This window comes from Eutrema salsugineum, unplaced genomic scaffold (assembly GCF_000478725.1).
Source record: "Eutrema salsugineum unplaced genomic scaffold, Eutsalg1_0 scaffold_8, whole genome shotgun sequence".
Classification (NCBI taxonomy): domain Eukaryota; kingdom Viridiplantae; phylum Streptophyta; class Magnoliopsida; order Brassicales; family Brassicaceae; genus Eutrema; species Eutrema salsugineum.
Window position 1 is genome coordinate 6,145,494 of NW_006256414.1, and position 17,841 is coordinate 6,163,334.

Consider the following 17,841-nt stretch of genomic DNA (forward strand, 5'->3'; position numbering starts at 1 on the left):
CTTATTGTCTGAAATTTGGAGATACAATATTTTCCTAATTAAGCGACAATCTAAAATACATAACAAAGGCACTATGACATGATCATATAAGAAAAAGTCCATAACAAGAAAGTAACGTACAGATATCGCTACATCATATAGTACATATACCTTGGTGCGTCGGTAACTATGTTTGTGAGTAAATTGCTTTATTGACAGTATGTAAATTTTTGTCCCAAATAAAAAAAATTGTTAAATTAATGGTAAGTATAAATGTATAATAATCATAACGAGGCTTTTACAAGGAATTCAAGAAGTTGTTTCTAAGAAGAAAGGAGTTACGGCTGCAATAAAGATATTCCTACCATCGGACAAAAGGGAGAAAGCAATTCAGTAGCGGACGAGAAGAGAAAGGAATCCAAAATAATATGATATTTCTCTTCTTCCTTATAAATAAGGAGCAAGAATCCCTCTTGTTCCCAAAGAGAGACGAGGGGAGGCTTTCTTGGTACCATCAAGAGGTTAGTTATTTTTCTTTTGATGTTATTCATTAGCAAATTTCTTTGTATACTGACGATAAAATTTTGTCCTTATCTTCGATCATTGCTACATATATAGATTCGGTCTCTCTTGACATACCTCGAGCATGTTCAGACACTACATGCAAATGCTCAAATCTTCATCGTTTGATCACATTAAAATTATATTAAGATGTTGAGTTTAGATTGGAGAGTTTGGGTCAAGAACAAAATAACAAAAAGACCAAAATAACCTTAAATACAATCAATCGTTTAAATTATTTCTGTTAAATCTCTTATATATTAATTGAGAATGATTGTTAAAAATAAGTCTTGCCTTGACATGTGATTTACAATATTTTCATGTCGATATGTTATCATAAGAGATCTTTTAAGACTAATACTAATATAATCATAAAGAAATTGACTATTTACAACTTATGTCATTCATATTAATTTGGTTAGAAAATAGTTTATACCAATTAGTTATTTCATATTCAGCATTTAATCTATAATCTTATATCTTTCCATTTGCTACCAAAATATTTATTGAAAGTATTAGTATATCATAGTAAATATATCTTCAAACAATCTATTTTTCTCTCATATCTGTTTGATCTTATTTCTGAAAAAAAACTAAATCGTCACATTATCCCTGTAACAACAAAATCTATATTTTTCACACACATTAAAATTCAAATTTTCAAAAACAAACATAAATGACTCAAATGATAAAGAAATACATGTCTTGAGAGTCCCCCATCAGAAACCTATTGTAAAAAGGACCAAAAAATAAATAACCATAGGAGTAGGAAACTCACCAAACTTTTGAAAAATATTGGTTTATTAAGTTGTATAATTAAACCAAAAAGGTAAATATTTAAAATATTTAAAATTGATAAAATGTTAAAAGTATATAAATTAAAATTTAAAATATTACAAATAATTTGACCAAAAGATAAATATATTATAAAACAATTAACTTGATCAAAAATAAAGTCGATTATATATTTCTATAATCAGTCTGTATATTTGCAATTGTGACATAACTCAAATGAGACTATTATTTGTAATTATGTAATCATCACATAGTTTTCAAGTTGGAAATACAGTATGAGCTAAAGTTACTATAATTATATTTATATACATAAAATTTACACTAAAAATTTATTAGGATCGACTTTCACTTCGTACACAATGTGGGTAATCAACTAATTTTATTAAATATTGTAAATTCGGTATTACCAATTACATTTCCAGACTGTTTTTATGTTGATACAATACATATATATATATATATATTTTTTTTTTCATGGTTTTGTGTTGATTATTTTTGTTGAATAATATATTAATTTTTATAAATTATGTTTTCCTCCAAAACCGTAAAATCATATTATTATGTGTAAAATAAAATCACATTTGCCAATTACACATATTTGGTCAAAATTGCGAAATCATATTTTTGCCACGAGCGCAAAATCGCTTATTTCACCTAAAACTGCCAAATTTATCACATTTTTGCCAAAACGCAAAATCGCTTATTTCACCTGAAACTGCCAAATTGTATCTTTCATCAAAACTGAAAAACCATATTTTCTTACCAAATCGTAAAATCATGTTTCTGTCTAAATGAATTTTCAACAAAAATATATATTCAAAATCGCATTTACTCTTCAAAAGTATAAAATTATTGATCACGCCAAAACAAAAAAGTCTGTAATTTTTTCCCAAAATCTCAAAATTGCATTTCTCGCCAAACCACAAAATCATACTTTTCTGCTAAAATTGAAAAACCACATTTTTCCATAAAACTGTGTTTTCCTCCAAACTGCAAAACTATGTTTTTCAATTAAAACTTGAAATTTTTTTATGTTTTTTTACAAAAATTACAAAATTATATTTTCCCGCCAAAACTGTAAAATTTTATTTTTTCACCAAAATCATAAAACATTGTTTTCCGTTAAAACCATGAAATTAGATTTTTCTACCAAAAATACAAAACTAAATTTTCCTGCCAAACCACAAATATATTTTAAGGTCAAAAACATAAAACTGTATTTTCCTACCAAACCCACAAAATCATGTTTTCGTACAAAAAGTTTTGAAAGTGTGTGATAAGTGACGGAGACAGAAATAATTTAATTGGGGGAAAAATAGTTAAATTAAAATATTATCAAATTTAAAAAGCATTATACATCTTAAAACATTGATAAGTATATATACATTATATATTTTTAACCTTAAATTTAACAGAAAAAGTCTACAAAAATTATAAAAAAAAAACAGAAAATTTAGTTTTTATTTAGTATATTTTGATTACTTAGTTACCACATTTATTAAACGAGTCAGAATAGTTTCAAAGCATTTCAATTATTTTTGTAGTGTAGTTTACTGTTTACCAAAATAATTAGTTTTGCATAAAACATAATTTCATAAGTTTTACCGTGCCAATTTGTTAGAAAAACCTAAAACTAAAATTTTATAAGATTAGAATAAAAGTGTAAGGAAGAAAATGTGTTAGTATAGATTACATGTGATTTGTGTATATATTTATTGACTAAACATCTATAATTCATGAATTATATAAGTGATCTTAAAAAAAAAAGTAAATCTATTTAGCCATCAAAATTGAATGCATATATTTTAATTATATAGGAAAAATTTGATCAAATATAGTAACTGACCAAAAAAATAAATGGGGGCAAATATATCATTTGATATGGGGAAATAATTATTTACTTAAAAAATTACACTACTTATTTTTATAAGGGGCAGCTGCCCCCATCTTATCCAACATGGCTTCGCCACTGTGTATGTTTCCTCGCCAAAATACAAAACCACATTTCCCTCCAAATTTGCAAAATCTCACTTATTAATTTAAAACTAAATTTGAGTAAACATTTTATTTTAAAATGATTTTAGTTTTTTAATTGTACAACTAATTTTATTATATAAATGTTTTAGTTATATATATATATATATATACATATATATATTAAACATCAAAATTGATAGGAGAAAAACATATGAATTAACAGATATTCTCAACGTATAAAATGAATTCATCACCGAAATTGACTAGAAAAACTGAAGTAATCCCAAACCATTTCTTTTTGTTAAAGGAAGTAATCCCAAACCATATAATACAGTTTTTTTTTATTTTATTGATATAAGTTTGTGATTTTCTAATAGTTGTAAAAAACAATTCCCAATGCCAATAAGAAAAACCTAAAAGTAATACCAAACAAAATTTTTTTTTTATATTGATATATGAAAAAGTCAAGTATGTTACACAGTGATGTAAAACATATAGAAAATGACAAATGTTTTTTTTTTTTCATTTTTTTGCAAATGTAAATATGTAGTAATGAAAATGCTAATGACAAGATATATTTGATTCGTTTTTTTTTCTTTGTCAACAATTGCTATATAATTAATTTTCTTTTTTTTTGGTAAAAAAGAATTTACTATATATTTGTTTTAATGTGAATTTCATCATTTAAATTTTTTTTTTTTTGGATTACCAGGAAATTTTGGACCGAAGTCTATAATCTCTTCAGATCCGAAACCACAACAGCACATAATATTAATTTGGTCCCAAGAACCAGTAGAAGAACAACATATCCATCCAATAACGATTTGTGTGTTATGTAAAATTCCTCATCACCAATTTTTTACAATATGAAATTCCATTATCTGTTTTTTTTTTTTTATCAATATAATGGAGCTTGATTCTTATTTACATACTACTTAAGCAGAAACCAATATGACTGAGACACTTGTGTCGTTTGGAGTACAAAAGCTTTGGGACCTACTGAGCCAAGAATACGAGCAAATTCACGGAGTTGATGATCAAGTAACTAGACTAAAAAGTAAACTGAACCTATTAAAATCTTTTTTGAAAGATGCAGATGCCAAGAGACATACAAGTGCAATGGTGAGAAATTGTGTTGAAGAGATCAAAGAAATTATTTATGATGCAGAGGACATAGTTGAAACCTTTCTTCAAAAGGATAAACTCGGAAAGACAATTGGCATCAAGAATCGTATCAGAAGACTTGCTTGCATTATTCCAAAACGCAGGAAATTTGCTTCAGATATGGGAGGCATAAGTAAAAAGATCTTCGAAATAATATGTGATATGCAAAGATTTGGAGTACAACAGATTATTGCCGATGGCAGGGAATCACAACCTCTACAAGGAACACTAAAGGACATGCGACAAGAATTTGCTAGGGAGTATCAAAGCAATCTTGTGGGGCTAGTAGCAAATGTTGATAAGGTTGTCGGCTATTTGGTGGAGGAAAATGATGTTCAAATTGTTTCCATAACCGGGATGGGTGGTCTTGGGAAAACAACCCTTGCTAGACAAGCTTTTAATCATGAGATGGTCAAAAACAAGTTTGATAGACTCGCATGGGTGTGTGTCTCACAGGTTTTTACGCGGAAGAATGTGTGGCAAACGATCTTGCAGAATCTCACACAGAGAGAAAAGAAAGATGGAATCCAACAGATGACAGAAGCTACACTCCAGGAAGAGCTTTTTCGATTATTGGAGACATCTAAATCATTAATTGTCTTTGATGACATATGGTGTTGGAGGTGAAAACCGCACCCCGGTTTTCTCCAGTACAAACTGAGATCGGCGAACCGTAAGCCCGGTTTACGAAGGGATGTACCGAGAGAAGATGGGCCGAGCGAAGATGGGCCGAAGATAGCCCATTAGACCGAGGTCGGTGGGAAACCTCTCAAAGGAATAGAAGGTTTCCTTGAGCTCGGCCAAAACAGGAAAGTTTCCTGAAGGAAAAAGGAAACTTCGGAGAGAAAAGGAAAGGAACCGAGAGAAAAGGAAACTCTTCTCGGTCCCATATCGTCTAAGGCGTGCTTGAAGACCGACTTATGAGATATATATAAAGGGAGACGAATCGACATCAAAAAACACAAGTTATTCCCAAGAAGACTTAAAGACTGAGAACTTGTTACCACAGCTTCTTAGTCGCATTAAGTCTTAGTTCGTTATTGCCTATTGAAATAACCGAACTCAGTTGTATTTCACTTGATTCAATCTAATAAAACCGAGCTTCCGATCTAAATTACTGTTTGTCCCTTGTCGATATTCACATATCAACAATTGGCGCGCCAGGTAGGGGGCTTAAACAGATATCTCAGATTTTTGATCGGACTTCGGAAAGATTGAATCAGCGATGGCAGACCAATCTGACGTTCACGAAGAAGAAAACCCTCTCAGGGAAAATAACATCAACGCCCAAACAGGACAAACGGGAGGAACTCCTGGAGAAAACACCGGAACTGCTGCCGAGCAAACTCCCGCAGCCGTAACCGACCTGTTACTCCAAATGTTCACTGCTCAGTTCGAAGCCATCAACAAAAGGAGCGAGGAACGTTTCAGTCAGATGGCGGCACAGATCGCCGAACTCAGTCAGACACGAACTCCTCTCCGAGTTCGGAACATCATTGACGACCTCAATGCCGACGGAGCTCCAACCGGAACTATGAGGTCTGCCGCGGTCGGGTCAGCAAACCCACCAGCACCGGATTTAAGCCGAGACGCCGAGTTTGAAGCGATAAAAGCACAGCTTCGCGATATCACCTCAAAAATACATCAAGCCACAAGCGCGGCTCCGGAGATCGAGCGCGTCATTCAGGAAACACAGAAGACTCCTTTCACATCGCGCATCGCAGGGACGCCGGTCAAGCACATGGAGAAACTGAAGATGAAAATCTACGAGGGCAACTCTGACCCTCGACACTTCCTGACATCGTTCGGCATATGCATGAACCGATACCAGTTTAAGTCTGCCGAAGAAAGAGACGCAGTTCAATGCCAACTATTTGTGGAAAGTCTGGGAGGAGTAGCTCTCGACTGGTTCTCACGGCTCGAAGCCAATTCAATCGACAGCTACAAAGAGTTAACGACAGCCTTCGTCAAGCACTTCTCCATGTTCATTGGACAGAATACCAAGAACTCCGAGCTCTGGCAAATAGCTCAAGGACCAAGCGAGAGCCTTCGCGACTTCATCCAGCGCTTCAAGGAAATCGTCGCCAACTGCACGATTAGCGACGAAGCCGCTCTCTTATGCCTTCAGAAAGGAGCTCGGATAAAGACCAGTTTCCGAAGCGCAATCACACACAACCCACCGCAGACGTTAGAAGATGCATTACACCGAGCTATTACTTACATTGCTGAAGAAGAAGAAGAAGCTGCGTACGAGCAAAGTCACTCAACAAAACAACCCGAACGTCTGAAACCTGCGACTAACGAGCCGCAGTCGGGATACGATCGAGGATACGAGAACCGCAAGAAACTCTATGCTAACGCAATCCAACAACCAAGCAAGCAGTGGGATAATAAATGGGTCCGCGGTGAAGAAGACCAAGACGAGTCGTTATTCTGCGAATTCCATAACCGTAGGGGCCACAGCACCGAAGAATGCAGGCATTTGCGAGAATATCTACTCGGCCTGTATCGCAAGGAGCCGATCTCGGTCGACGAACTCCGACGCTCAAATACGCCTAAGAGCGGTGGGCAACTCTCGATGCCCCGACCGAAGAACGAACATCTCGAGAAAGCACTTGCCAAAGATCCACCAACTCCACCGGCTTTACCGACACTACCACCACCGCCACCGAATCCGCCTGCTTTGCCCGAGCAACAGAAACGGAATCGCGATGACCGAGCTCCGGAGAATCGTGCTCCTAAAGCGCGAAAACGTGTCAACATGATAATGGGGGCCATCGAAGCTTGCAGTTATTCCGTTCGAGCCATCAAAGAATACAGCAAACAAGCCGCTAGCACACCAAAAACCCCACAGGATCCTCCGAAGGGAGCGCCCTTGGTCTTTACCGAGGCTGACACAATCGGAATTCACAAGCCGCATAATGACGCTCTCGTTGTCGATCTACTCCTCGACGACGTCGAAGTTAACCGCATTCTGATCGATACTGGCAGTTCGGTCAACGTTATCTTCAAGGAAGCACTTGACCAGCTCGAGTTGGCGTCAGATAGGATTGATCCGTTCATCGAGCCACTTACCGGATTTGATGGAGAGCGTTGTATGACGATCGGCACTGTCAAAATCCCAATCTACGTCGGCGGAATCGCAAAGATGATCCAGTTCCTTATCCTCGACAAACCGGCGATCTACAACGCTATTCTCGGTACGCCATGGCTGCACGCAATGAAAGCGGTCGCTTCGACGTACCATCAATGCTTGAAGTTCTCGACCCCCGACGGTGTGTACACACTCCGAGGAGACCAAGCCGTTGCTCGATCGTGCTACATAAATGAGTGCAGACTCCACTCGGCCAACCAAGCTTGCGTCATTAGTTCGTTCGGACCAACTGACAAGCTCATCGTCCAAAAGACAAAGCCTAAGCAGGAATCAATCGTTCAAGTTAGCATTGACGAACTCAGGCCAGAGCGTCAAGTTGGAATTGCTGCCGAGCTCGACCCAGTCATCCGTGAACCACTCATTCGTTTCCTGAAACAGCATACCTCAACCTTCGCTTGGTCGGTAGAAGACAAACCCGAGGATTGGACCTTAGAAATCGTGGAATACATCGGAGATGGAACGGTTCCCGCAGATAAATGGGCAGCTCGGCGCTTTAAGGCTCGCGCAGCCCGGTATGTGGTCATCAAAGGTACTCTTCTCAGATGGGACGCTTCTGGTGTACTTTTGACTTGTGTTCACGGCAATGACATCGCGGAAGTAATGCAAAAGATTCACGAAGGAGAAGGAGGAAATCATTCCGGAGCTCGGTCCTTGGCATTTAAGATCAAGAAAGCCGGCTATTACTGGCCTACTATGCTCTCTGATTGCGAGAAGTACACGGCACGTTGCGAGAAGTGCCAACGTCATGGTCCGATGATAAATCTTCCTACCGAGCTCCTGATGACCTCGACTGCACCATATCCTTTCATGCGCTGGGCAATGGACATCATCGGTCCGTTTCGCCGATCTACGACCCAGAAGCAGTACGTCCTCGTCGTCACAGATTACTTCACCAAATGGGTTGAAGCCGAAGCATACCCCAAGATCCATGGAATCGACGTCAAGAAGTTCGTCTGGAAGTTCATCATCTGTCGACACGGAGTTCCGTACGAGATCGTTACGGACAATGGAACCCAGTTCACTTCGATAATTTTCCAAGATTTTTGCGCCAAGTGGAAAATCTGACTAAGTTTCTCAACCCCGCGTTATCCGCAAGGCAACGGACAAGCCGAAGCCACGAACAAGACCATCATTGACGGACTGAAGAAACGACTCGATATCGCTAAGGGAACGTGGGCAGATGAACTCGACGGCGTCCTGTGGTCTCACCGAACGACACCGCGACGTTCAACCGGTCAGTCACCCTTCTTCCTTGCGTATGGCGCAGAAGCTATGTGTCCAGCCGAACTTAACGTCCCAAGCATTTGCCGAACTATGCTTACCCAGCAACCCGAGGCGAATGACAATATAATGATCGACGCACTTGACTTAGTCGAAGAACATCGCGAACGAGCACTACTCCGGATACAGAATTACCAACAACTTGCAGCTCGTTACTACAATAAAAAAGTTAAGGGCCGTCACTTCGAAGACGGCGACCTCGTACTTCGTAAAGTCTATCAAAACACCAAAGAGAAGAACGCAGGAAAACTTGGCGCGAACTGGGAAGGACCATATCAGATTATGAAGGTCGTTAAGCCCGGCGTTTATCAACTCATGAAGTTAGACGGAACTCCGATCCCGCGATCTTGGAACTCGATGCATCTCAAACGATACTACTACTAGTTCGCTTCGAAGCGCCAAAAAAAAAAAAAAAAAGCCTCCGAACTACTTAGTCGGAGCAAAAACCCCTTTTGTACTTAGAACTACGAATGGCTTGATCCCTTTAAAGGGTACGTAGGCAGCTCGTTACCGAGTCCAGCTATAACATCAATAAAATTTTATTGTCAAGATATGACTAAGTGTTAGTTCGAAATCACAAGGGACCGAACTCCTTGTCTTTACATCGACTTCCTGGCCAGTTGTTCGATAGCATTCCACATGAATGCAAACTTAAAAGCCGAGATCCATCTCGCGAGCACCCACATGGTGTCGTGGTTAAGCCACATATCAAAAGCCGGGCCCAGTCCCGCAGTTAAATTTCTAAGTCACCAAGAACAATAAGCCGAGCACATCTCGCATACTTAGGTTCGACTTAGAAAAACCTTGAATTCGTTTCGTGCGTTTACAAGAGTTCGAATCTAATTCACTCTTCCAGTACGAAACGATTCACTTGGGTTCCCCAGGCCGAGCTCATACGCTCGCACGATAAGCCGGACTCCTCAGATTTGCACCGTAAGCCGAGTTCACAACACTCGCAAAACGTAAGCCGAATTATCGCAATTCGCTATCAAAAGATAATAATCACGTTCGAATATCTACTATATACCGATCTAATACTTAAGCGTTAATCGCAAATCTTAACGACGACATAAAGTTAAATCGAAGGTTAGATGCCGATCTACTACTCGAAAGATTTTTCTAACTTTTAAAGACAAGGAAGGAAGGAAAAACGAACGCATAAAATAAAAAGCCCCAAGAGGCAAATAGAGTCAGAACCCACCAAGGGCTCGGAATTAGAATTACAAAAAGAAACCCATGCAAGGGCAGTTAAGTTCGAAGAGTAAAGGAAAAATAGGAAGAGATTAGATGGTCTTCGAGGCAGCAGCGTTGAGTATGTCCTCGTTTGAGCCGAACTGCTCGCCCCTCGCAGGATCTTGTGCGCTCTGAGTCACATTTACGACTGGGATGTCATCTTCCTCTACGAACGGAGACATCTTCTTGTCCTCCTCAGTGAGCGCGCAAGCATCGATCGCCTTGAAGTCCTCCAGCGCCTTGGCATGCCTTGCTTCAATATCCGCAACCATTTCTGGCGGGACCTCGTACAGACCCTTCCTCCGCAACTGCTTGATGAAACCGAGGACCCCGGTGAGCTGGTTGTAGACCAAGTACGGCTTCCGAGCCCTGTCAGCATCATCCAAACTCCGAATGACCTTCTCAAGGCGTTCGCAAGCCGTTGCGTGAACGCTCCTAGCTCGATTCTTCCAGTGCACCACCATACCTTGTAGTCGCCCTTTGTCCTTCTCGAACTCTTTGGAGAGTAAATTCTGGGCCTCGGTGAGCTCGTCTTTCACCGCCTTCAGCTCTGCACTCTCCTTTTTCAGCAAGTCAACTTGAGAGTGCAGAGTTTCGTTGATTTGGAGCTCAGTGGCGAGACGCTCCTCTGCTTTGGCTATCCTTTCTTCGAGCTCGGAGACCCTTACTTGCTCGTCGAACAGGGCTACTTCATATGCAGCGACCAAGTTATTGGTCTGACTGGCGAGCTGCACAGAGGAAACAGGAATTAGAACTCATACTTGGAAGGATATCTAAGTCTATAAGGGGTAAGTAAAATTACCACAGCGGTCGAGTGAGCGATTCCCTTGTACATGTTGGGAAACCGGAGCTCGGGGACCGAGGGAAGGCTAGGTACCTCCGAGGAGATCTTATGATAGAGCTCGGCGCAGGCATCTACGTTCTCCTCAAAAGGAGTCTCCTCGTCGTAGTCAAAACAAACTCGGACTCTCTTAGCCGGCCCGTGCTCTTGAGAGCCCTCGACATGATCTCTGGTTTGCCTTTTTTGGGAGTGTGAAGCTTCAGCTCGATCTTGCGAGAGCGCGAGGCCCGACGCCACAACTGCCGGTGGATCGAGCTCGGCGGGAGTATCTTGCACCCGAGAAGAGTCCTCTGCTTTCTTACTCTTCTTCGAAGACTTCTTCTTCTTCGTCTTCCTCTGATCAACCTGATCAGGTGAGCCCGCAGTAGGTGGCAACTCTTCTGGCTGCACTTCGTTCTGTTCAGCAGCAAGGACTGGGGTCGGCTCGGCCACCTCCGTTTCCTCTTCATCAAAGAGAGTTGGGATTTCGTCAATGGAAAGCATCCTGGCAGCTCGGGAGCGTTGAGTTCGCGACTTCAGTGATTGGCGTTTGGGAGCGGTTCGAGGCTTGCTAGCTCGAGTTCTCGGCTTGCGTGGTTTTGGTTCTCGAACGGAGCCTGAAATGAAAATAAGTTTAAGGAGGATTTCGGAGTAAATTCGGGATAAAGTGAGTAAAGATAGAATTCGATGAACATACCCGCTTTCTTAGCTCGGTGTTGTAGGATTTCTTCCCAAACCTCCGGCCAACGACGTTTACCGGCTTCGCTGAATGCTTCTTCGAACTCAGAGGTGAGTCCGGAGTTGAGAAGGAGACTCGGAAGATGACGACCTACGAAAATAAGACGAAGTCGAGTTAGCAAGCAGTAAAAGTCAAAAGTTATCTAAGTGTGAAATCATCTAATCTACCAATCGGAATCTTCCAATTCGACTGAATTGCGATGTCAGAATTGCTGACGGTGAGATCGTTCATTTCTATATAGAAGTACTGGGACTCCCAATCGTTGAATTTACTGGGCTTAGGTCCCATAACTAAATTCTTCTTCGGCTTGGCATTGGCGGCGAAGAACCACTCCTTGGACTTATGGATATTGACCGAGAAGAGGTCTTCGAAAATTCGACTCGATGGTACTTCGCCAAGCTCGTCGCATAAGGAAACGAACCCAACGTAGTTCGTTATTGAGGCTGGCATCACCTGTGTGAGAGCTACGCCGCGCCGATTGCAGTATCCCAGTAGGCGAGAGGGAATGGGGAAAGAAAGCCCGCACTGAGTGAAGTACGTCAGATAGACGCAAAGGAAGCCTTCGGGAGCATCCCACGGCCGATCTCTAGCCTCCGGAATGATGAAAATAATCTTGTCCGCAAGCCCGTTTGCCTCGAGCACGGCTCGAACGGCACCAGGAGAAAGGGAACAAGAGGGCACGTTGTTGGGACGAACTACTTTCCGCCTCGGAAGTGGTGGCGAAGCATGAATAACCGCCTCAATGTTGTCGACTTCAGTATCAACAACGTTCTCCCCCTGAAATTCTTCCTCGATCTCCTTGATCTCGGGGGTGTTAGCATCAACGTTCGGTCCAGCCCGAGCTTCCGTTTTGCGAGCCTCTGCAGTCAGATCTTCGGTAGCTTCAATTCTAACTCTAGCATGGCTACTGCTAGCTTCTGCAGATCTAGAGTTCTTACGAACTAATTGGGGAAGATTGCTTTCTTCCCGTGATGAACTTGACTGCTGAGGGTTTGAAGAAGAGGAGCTCGGCTCCGAGGACTCACGGTGGTCTTCCGGAAGAATTTTATTCGAGGAAGAATTAATCGAAGAGCTGGAAGACATTTTAGGGTTTCGGAAAGAAGATTTGAAGGAAATAAAGAACAGTTTGAAGATCAACCGGAAAGTTTGAAGGTTGATCGGAAAAATCAAGAGTTCGCGGCGGCGGGAGTTGAAGAAACGAGAGAAAACGAAGAACAAAAACTAGAGAGAGAAATAAAATCTAGAGAGAAGGGAGAGCGGCGTACCTTATATATGCTTGAGGCGAGAATAATGAATGCGAGAAGAAGAGTTACCCTTTATACACAGTGGGAATCGTGGGTTCCTCGATTTTCGCGAAAAATCCCGTAATTCACGCGCCTCATTGAAGATAGGCGCGAAACGTCCAGAAATGCGAAACAACGACAGTTACCGAGCTCAGTTTGTGATCCAATAACCGAAGAATTGAGTTCAACTGAAAGTCACCTCCTTTCACTGAACTGAGGGGGGGGCTAACTGTTGGAGGTGAAAACCGCACCCCGGTTTTCTCCGGTACAAACTGAGATCGGCGAACCGTAAGCCCGGTTTACGAAGGGATGTACCGAGAGAAGATGGACCGAGCGAAGATGGGCCGAAGATAGCCCATTAGACCGAGGTCGGTGGGAAACCTCTCAAAGGAATAGAAGGTTTCCTTGAGCTCGGCCGAAACAGGAAAGTTTCCTGAAGGAAAAAGGAAACTTCGGAGAGAAAAGGAAAGGAACCGAGAGAAAAGGAAACTCCTCTCGGTCCCATATCGTCTAAGGCGTGCTTGAAGACCGACTTATGAGATATATATAAAGGGAGACGAATCGACATCAAAAAACACAAGTTATTCCCAAGAAGACTTAAAGACTGAGAACTCGTTACGACAGCTTCTTAGTCGCATTATGTCTTAGTTCGTTATTGCCTATTGAAATAACCGAACTCAGTTGTATTTCACTTGATTCAATCTAATAAAACCGAGCTTCCGATCTAAATTACTGTTTTGTCCCTTGTCGATATTCACATATCAACATATGGAAAGAAGAACACTGGGACCTACTGAAGCCAATATTTCCACCGAGAAAAGGTGACCTCTTCTGATACATGAATTAGATAGTGTTCAATAAAGAAAGATCAAAACAAATCATACACAATAAGCTAACTAGCTCTTATTTTTTTGCAGGTTGGAAGATACTACTTACTTCTCGAAACGAGATTGTCACCACGTGTAGAAATACTATCAACTTTAAACCAGAATGCCTAACCACTGAAGACAGTTGGAAACTTTTTCAAATGATTGCATTTTCTAGAAATGATGCATCCAGTAAGCATTCAAGGATGATTTCTAGCGATCATCAAAATACAATCTTCTTAGCATAAGTAGCCAAATATATCTTTATTCTGATTAGCCACACAACATTAAAGTTTTATAGCCTAAATGTAGAATAATTGAAACCTTGTGACATCGTGCAGAATTTAATATTGATGATATTGAGTAGAATAGATGAACTGGCTATAATATTTCTCTATCCCGTCCAATTATAACATAGTGGTGATGTTTTGCAGAATTTATGGTTGATGAGGAAATGCAAAAGATGGGTAAGCAAATGATAGATCATTGTGGGGGATTGCCTTTGGCTATTATAGTGTTAGGAGGCTTGTTGGCTGCAAAATACACACTACACGATTGGATACAAGTCTACGAGAATATTGGATCTCATCTCTTGGGAAGAACTGATCTCAATGATGACAAGAACTGATCTCAATGATGACAAAAATAATAGAATATTCAATCTCATCTCATGGGAAGAACTGAGTTCAATGGTGACAACAACAGTTTAATTTACCATGTATTGTCACTGAGCTTTGAAGAGCTGCCTAGTCATTTAAAGCATTGCTTCCTCTACTTGGCTCATTTTCCAGAAGATTATGAAATAAGTGTGCATGAACTCTCCTATTATTGGGCTGCAGAAGGAATACGCAGGTATCACGATAGAGAGACCATTCGAGATGTTGGAGAAGTGTATATAGAGGAGTTGGTGAGGAGAAATATGGTTATATCCCAAAAAGACGTGAAAACTCTGAGATTTGAAACTTGTCATTTGCATGACATGATGAGAGAAATTTGTTTGTCTAAAGCAAAAGAAGAGAACTTCCTACAAATAGTCGGTATCTGCTCCCAGACCCCACGCTCTTGTAGTACATCTCGCAGATTTGTGTCACAGCATCCGACTACATTAGATGTTGAGAGAGAGATAAATAATTCAAAGGTTCGATCTCTCGTTGTTGTCTGCAAGGATAAATATAGCGAATGGAAGCCATCAAGTTTAAGCTTTACGAGGTTACAAGTGCTGAGGGTATTAAATCTCACTGCAGCCATATTTGAAGGAGGGAAGTTACCTTATAGCATTGGAAAGCTCATCCATTTAAGATATCTGAACTTACGACGTTCAAATGTATCTCATCTACCATCTTCTCTACAAAATCTGAAGCTGCTGCTCTATTTGAATCTATGTTTAAGCTGGTCTCCAGACTCAGTTTATGTGCCCAATGTCTTAAAAGAGATGCGGGAGTTGAGATACCTTGAATTACCATGGGGTATGCATAAGAAGACAAAGTTGGAATTGAGAAATCTAGAGAAATTGGAGACCTTGAAGAATTTCTCAACAGAGAATAGCAGTGTAGAGGATCTACGTGGTATGTCCAGGTTGAGGACTCTCAGAATGGAATTAACTGAGAGGCAAAGTATAGAAGCTCTGTCGTCATCAATAGGTGGACTGAGACACCTGGAAGATCTTGTTATAAAATATTATAGGAGATTTGACAAGAGGAAGATAGAAAAGGGATTTGTTTTGGAGGCCGTTCGTCTCAAACAGCTGTCTTTGAAGATATATATGCCAAGCTTACCTAAACCCTTGCCTTCTCACCTTACAACCATATCTCTTAAGGATTGTTGTTTGGAAGAGGATCCAATGCTGATTCTAGAAAAGTTACCCCAATTGAAAGAGGTTGTATTAAGTGTGAATGCTTTCAGTGGGAGGAGAATGGTTTGCTCGGCCGGTGGGTTTCCTCAATTGCAGAAGCTTGTGTTTGATGGATTAGAAGAGTGGGAAGAGTGGATAGTAGAAGAAGGCTCCATGCCCCTTCTTCATACTTTGGAGATTGCTCACTGTAAGAAGTTAAAAGAGTGGATAGTAGAAGAAGGCTCCATGCCCCTTCTTCATTCTTTAAAGATTAGGGATTGTTGTTTGGAAGAGGATCCGATGCCGATTCTAGAAAAGTTACCCCAATTGAAAGAGGTTGAATTAAGTGTGAATGCTTTCAGTGGGAGGAGAATGGTTTGCTCGGCCGGTGGGTTTCCTCAATTGCAGAAGCTTGTGTTTGCTGGATTAGAAGAGTGGGAAGAGTGGATAGTAGAAGAAGGCTCCATGCCCCTTCTTCATACTTTGCAGATATTTATTTGTAAGAAGTTAAAAGAGGTTCCTGATGGGTTACGATTCATCACTTCCTTAAAGAATCTGACTAGTTATGGAATGGGAGCCAGATGGAAGAAGAGACTGTTGGAAGGAGGAGAAGATTATTACAAAGTCCAACACATCCCTTCTGTTACATTCGGAGACGAATGATTGAGAATGAGGCTTTCAGAATTACAGTACAGACTACGTACCAGGTACACAAAATCATCCTCAGAAAAGGGGAAATGAATTCTCTGTTTGTTTTCACAATTGAATCTAAAATTCTTAGAGTGGATTACAATTCTGCTGAAATTGATTGAGTTTACTTTTTTCATTCGTATGTTTTGTAGACGAATCTCTTCCCAGGCGAATCACTCTTATCAAACTAGTCATCTGCCTTTTGCAATTGTTGTTTTCTCAGTTTATATAATCAGACTAAACAATTTCTATTATTTATGTTTGCTGGTTTGACTGATCATTCGATCTCAACCTTTTATCACTCTCTTCACTCATTCTTAATGACTGTTGTGTCGGATCGTGCACTGATTATTATTGTGGTTTTTTTTTATATTATTATTCAACATTGGATTTATGTTTGCTTGTTTGATTAATGAGTAATGATGATCATTAATTTGGGCGATGCAAGCTACATGGGGACTAGGTTATCGACAAGTAGAATTTGAAGGAGATAATTTGATTCTGAATAATATTCTCCATGGTAAAGGGCAGAATTGGCGAGTTCAACATTACATTGATACAATCCAGAATGGAAGGGCATGTTCACCGACGTTGTGTTTCAGTTCAGGCATCGAGAAGCTAACTTTTGTGCGGATATATTAGCTAAGAAAGCTGTTTCTTCGGATTTACCATGGTCTCTGTACCATTCTTGTCCTTTATTCCTGCAACCTTATGTAAACAATGATATGGTTTTTTGATTTCTAATAAAGGATCTTTAGTCGGAAAAAAAAAAAAAAATCTCAAACACTTTTCATTCAATTAAATCATAATTTTTACTCTTAGATTGTCTATTTTTTTCGACAACATAATATCTAATACAGTTCGAAAATCTAATTTGGTATATATATATGGTTCTCATTATGACACTCAATTAAATAACCTAACTAAATTCATTTTTTATGGTCTCATTATGAGACTTAATTAAATAACATGGTTTATATGGTCTCATTTTTTACTATATGGAGGATGTGATTGTTCACTTTTTTAAATAAAATAAAATTATGATTTAAATATGAGAGGGCAAGATAATGGTTTAAAATAAACTATAATTCTATTATATAATATAATATTTACTAATTTTAAAATAATTTTTATTTTAATATTTTATATGTTCTGATAACTTAACCCACATATGACCACAATTATAAAAAAAAACCTAATATATCCTATCTTTTTTTATCAACCCTAACCTGTCATATCAAATTATAATATTTATCAGTTTTCAATTCGCTTATTCTATTAAGCAGAAAATAACTGTGGTTATGAAACCATAATTCTAACTCACCATATATAATATAATATTTACTAATTTTGAAATAATTTTTATTTTAATATTTTATAAGTTCTAACCACAATTTTAGCTCACGTAAGACCACAATTATAAAAAAACATAACCTATTTTATCAAATTATTATATAATATTAATATT

The 17,841-nt window shown here is 39.5% G+C and overlaps 1 protein-coding gene across 1 annotated transcript; it reads left to right on the top strand.

Annotated features, from left to right (window-relative positions):
• The first annotated feature begins 473 nt into the window (after positions 1 to 473).
• On the top strand, positions 474 to 17,150 carry LOC18009634 (probable disease resistance protein RF45). The gene is made up of 8 exons (XM_006392233.2): positions 474 to 500; positions 4,025 to 4,147; positions 4,256 to 5,085; positions 13,753 to 13,807; positions 13,904 to 14,044; positions 14,287 to 14,449; positions 14,525 to 16,390; positions 16,526 to 17,150. Exons 3-7 carry the CDS (start codon positions 4,264 to 4,266, stop codon positions 16,344 to 16,346), a joined length of 3,003 nt encoding a protein of 1,000 aa, XP_006392295.2. The 5' UTR covers positions 474 to 500; positions 4,025 to 4,147; positions 4,256 to 4,263; the 3' UTR covers positions 16,347 to 16,390; positions 16,526 to 17,150.
• The last annotated feature ends 691 nt before the right edge of the window (positions 17,151 to 17,841 follow it).

Excerpts from the sequence above, each read along its gene's own strand:
- LOC18009634 (XM_006392233.2), top strand. The coding sequence starts at position 4,264 with ATGACTGAGACACTTGTGTCGTTTGGAGTACAAAAGCTTTGGGACCTA. Across the intron at positions 5,086-13,752 it reads CATTAATTGTCTTTGATGAC|ATATGGAAAGAAGAACACTG; the intron begins ATATGGTGTTGG and ends TCACATATCAAC. Across the intron at positions 13,808-13,903 it reads AATATTTCCACCGAGAAAAG|GTTGGAAGATACTACTTACT; the intron begins GTGACCTCTTCT and ends ATTTTTTTGCAG.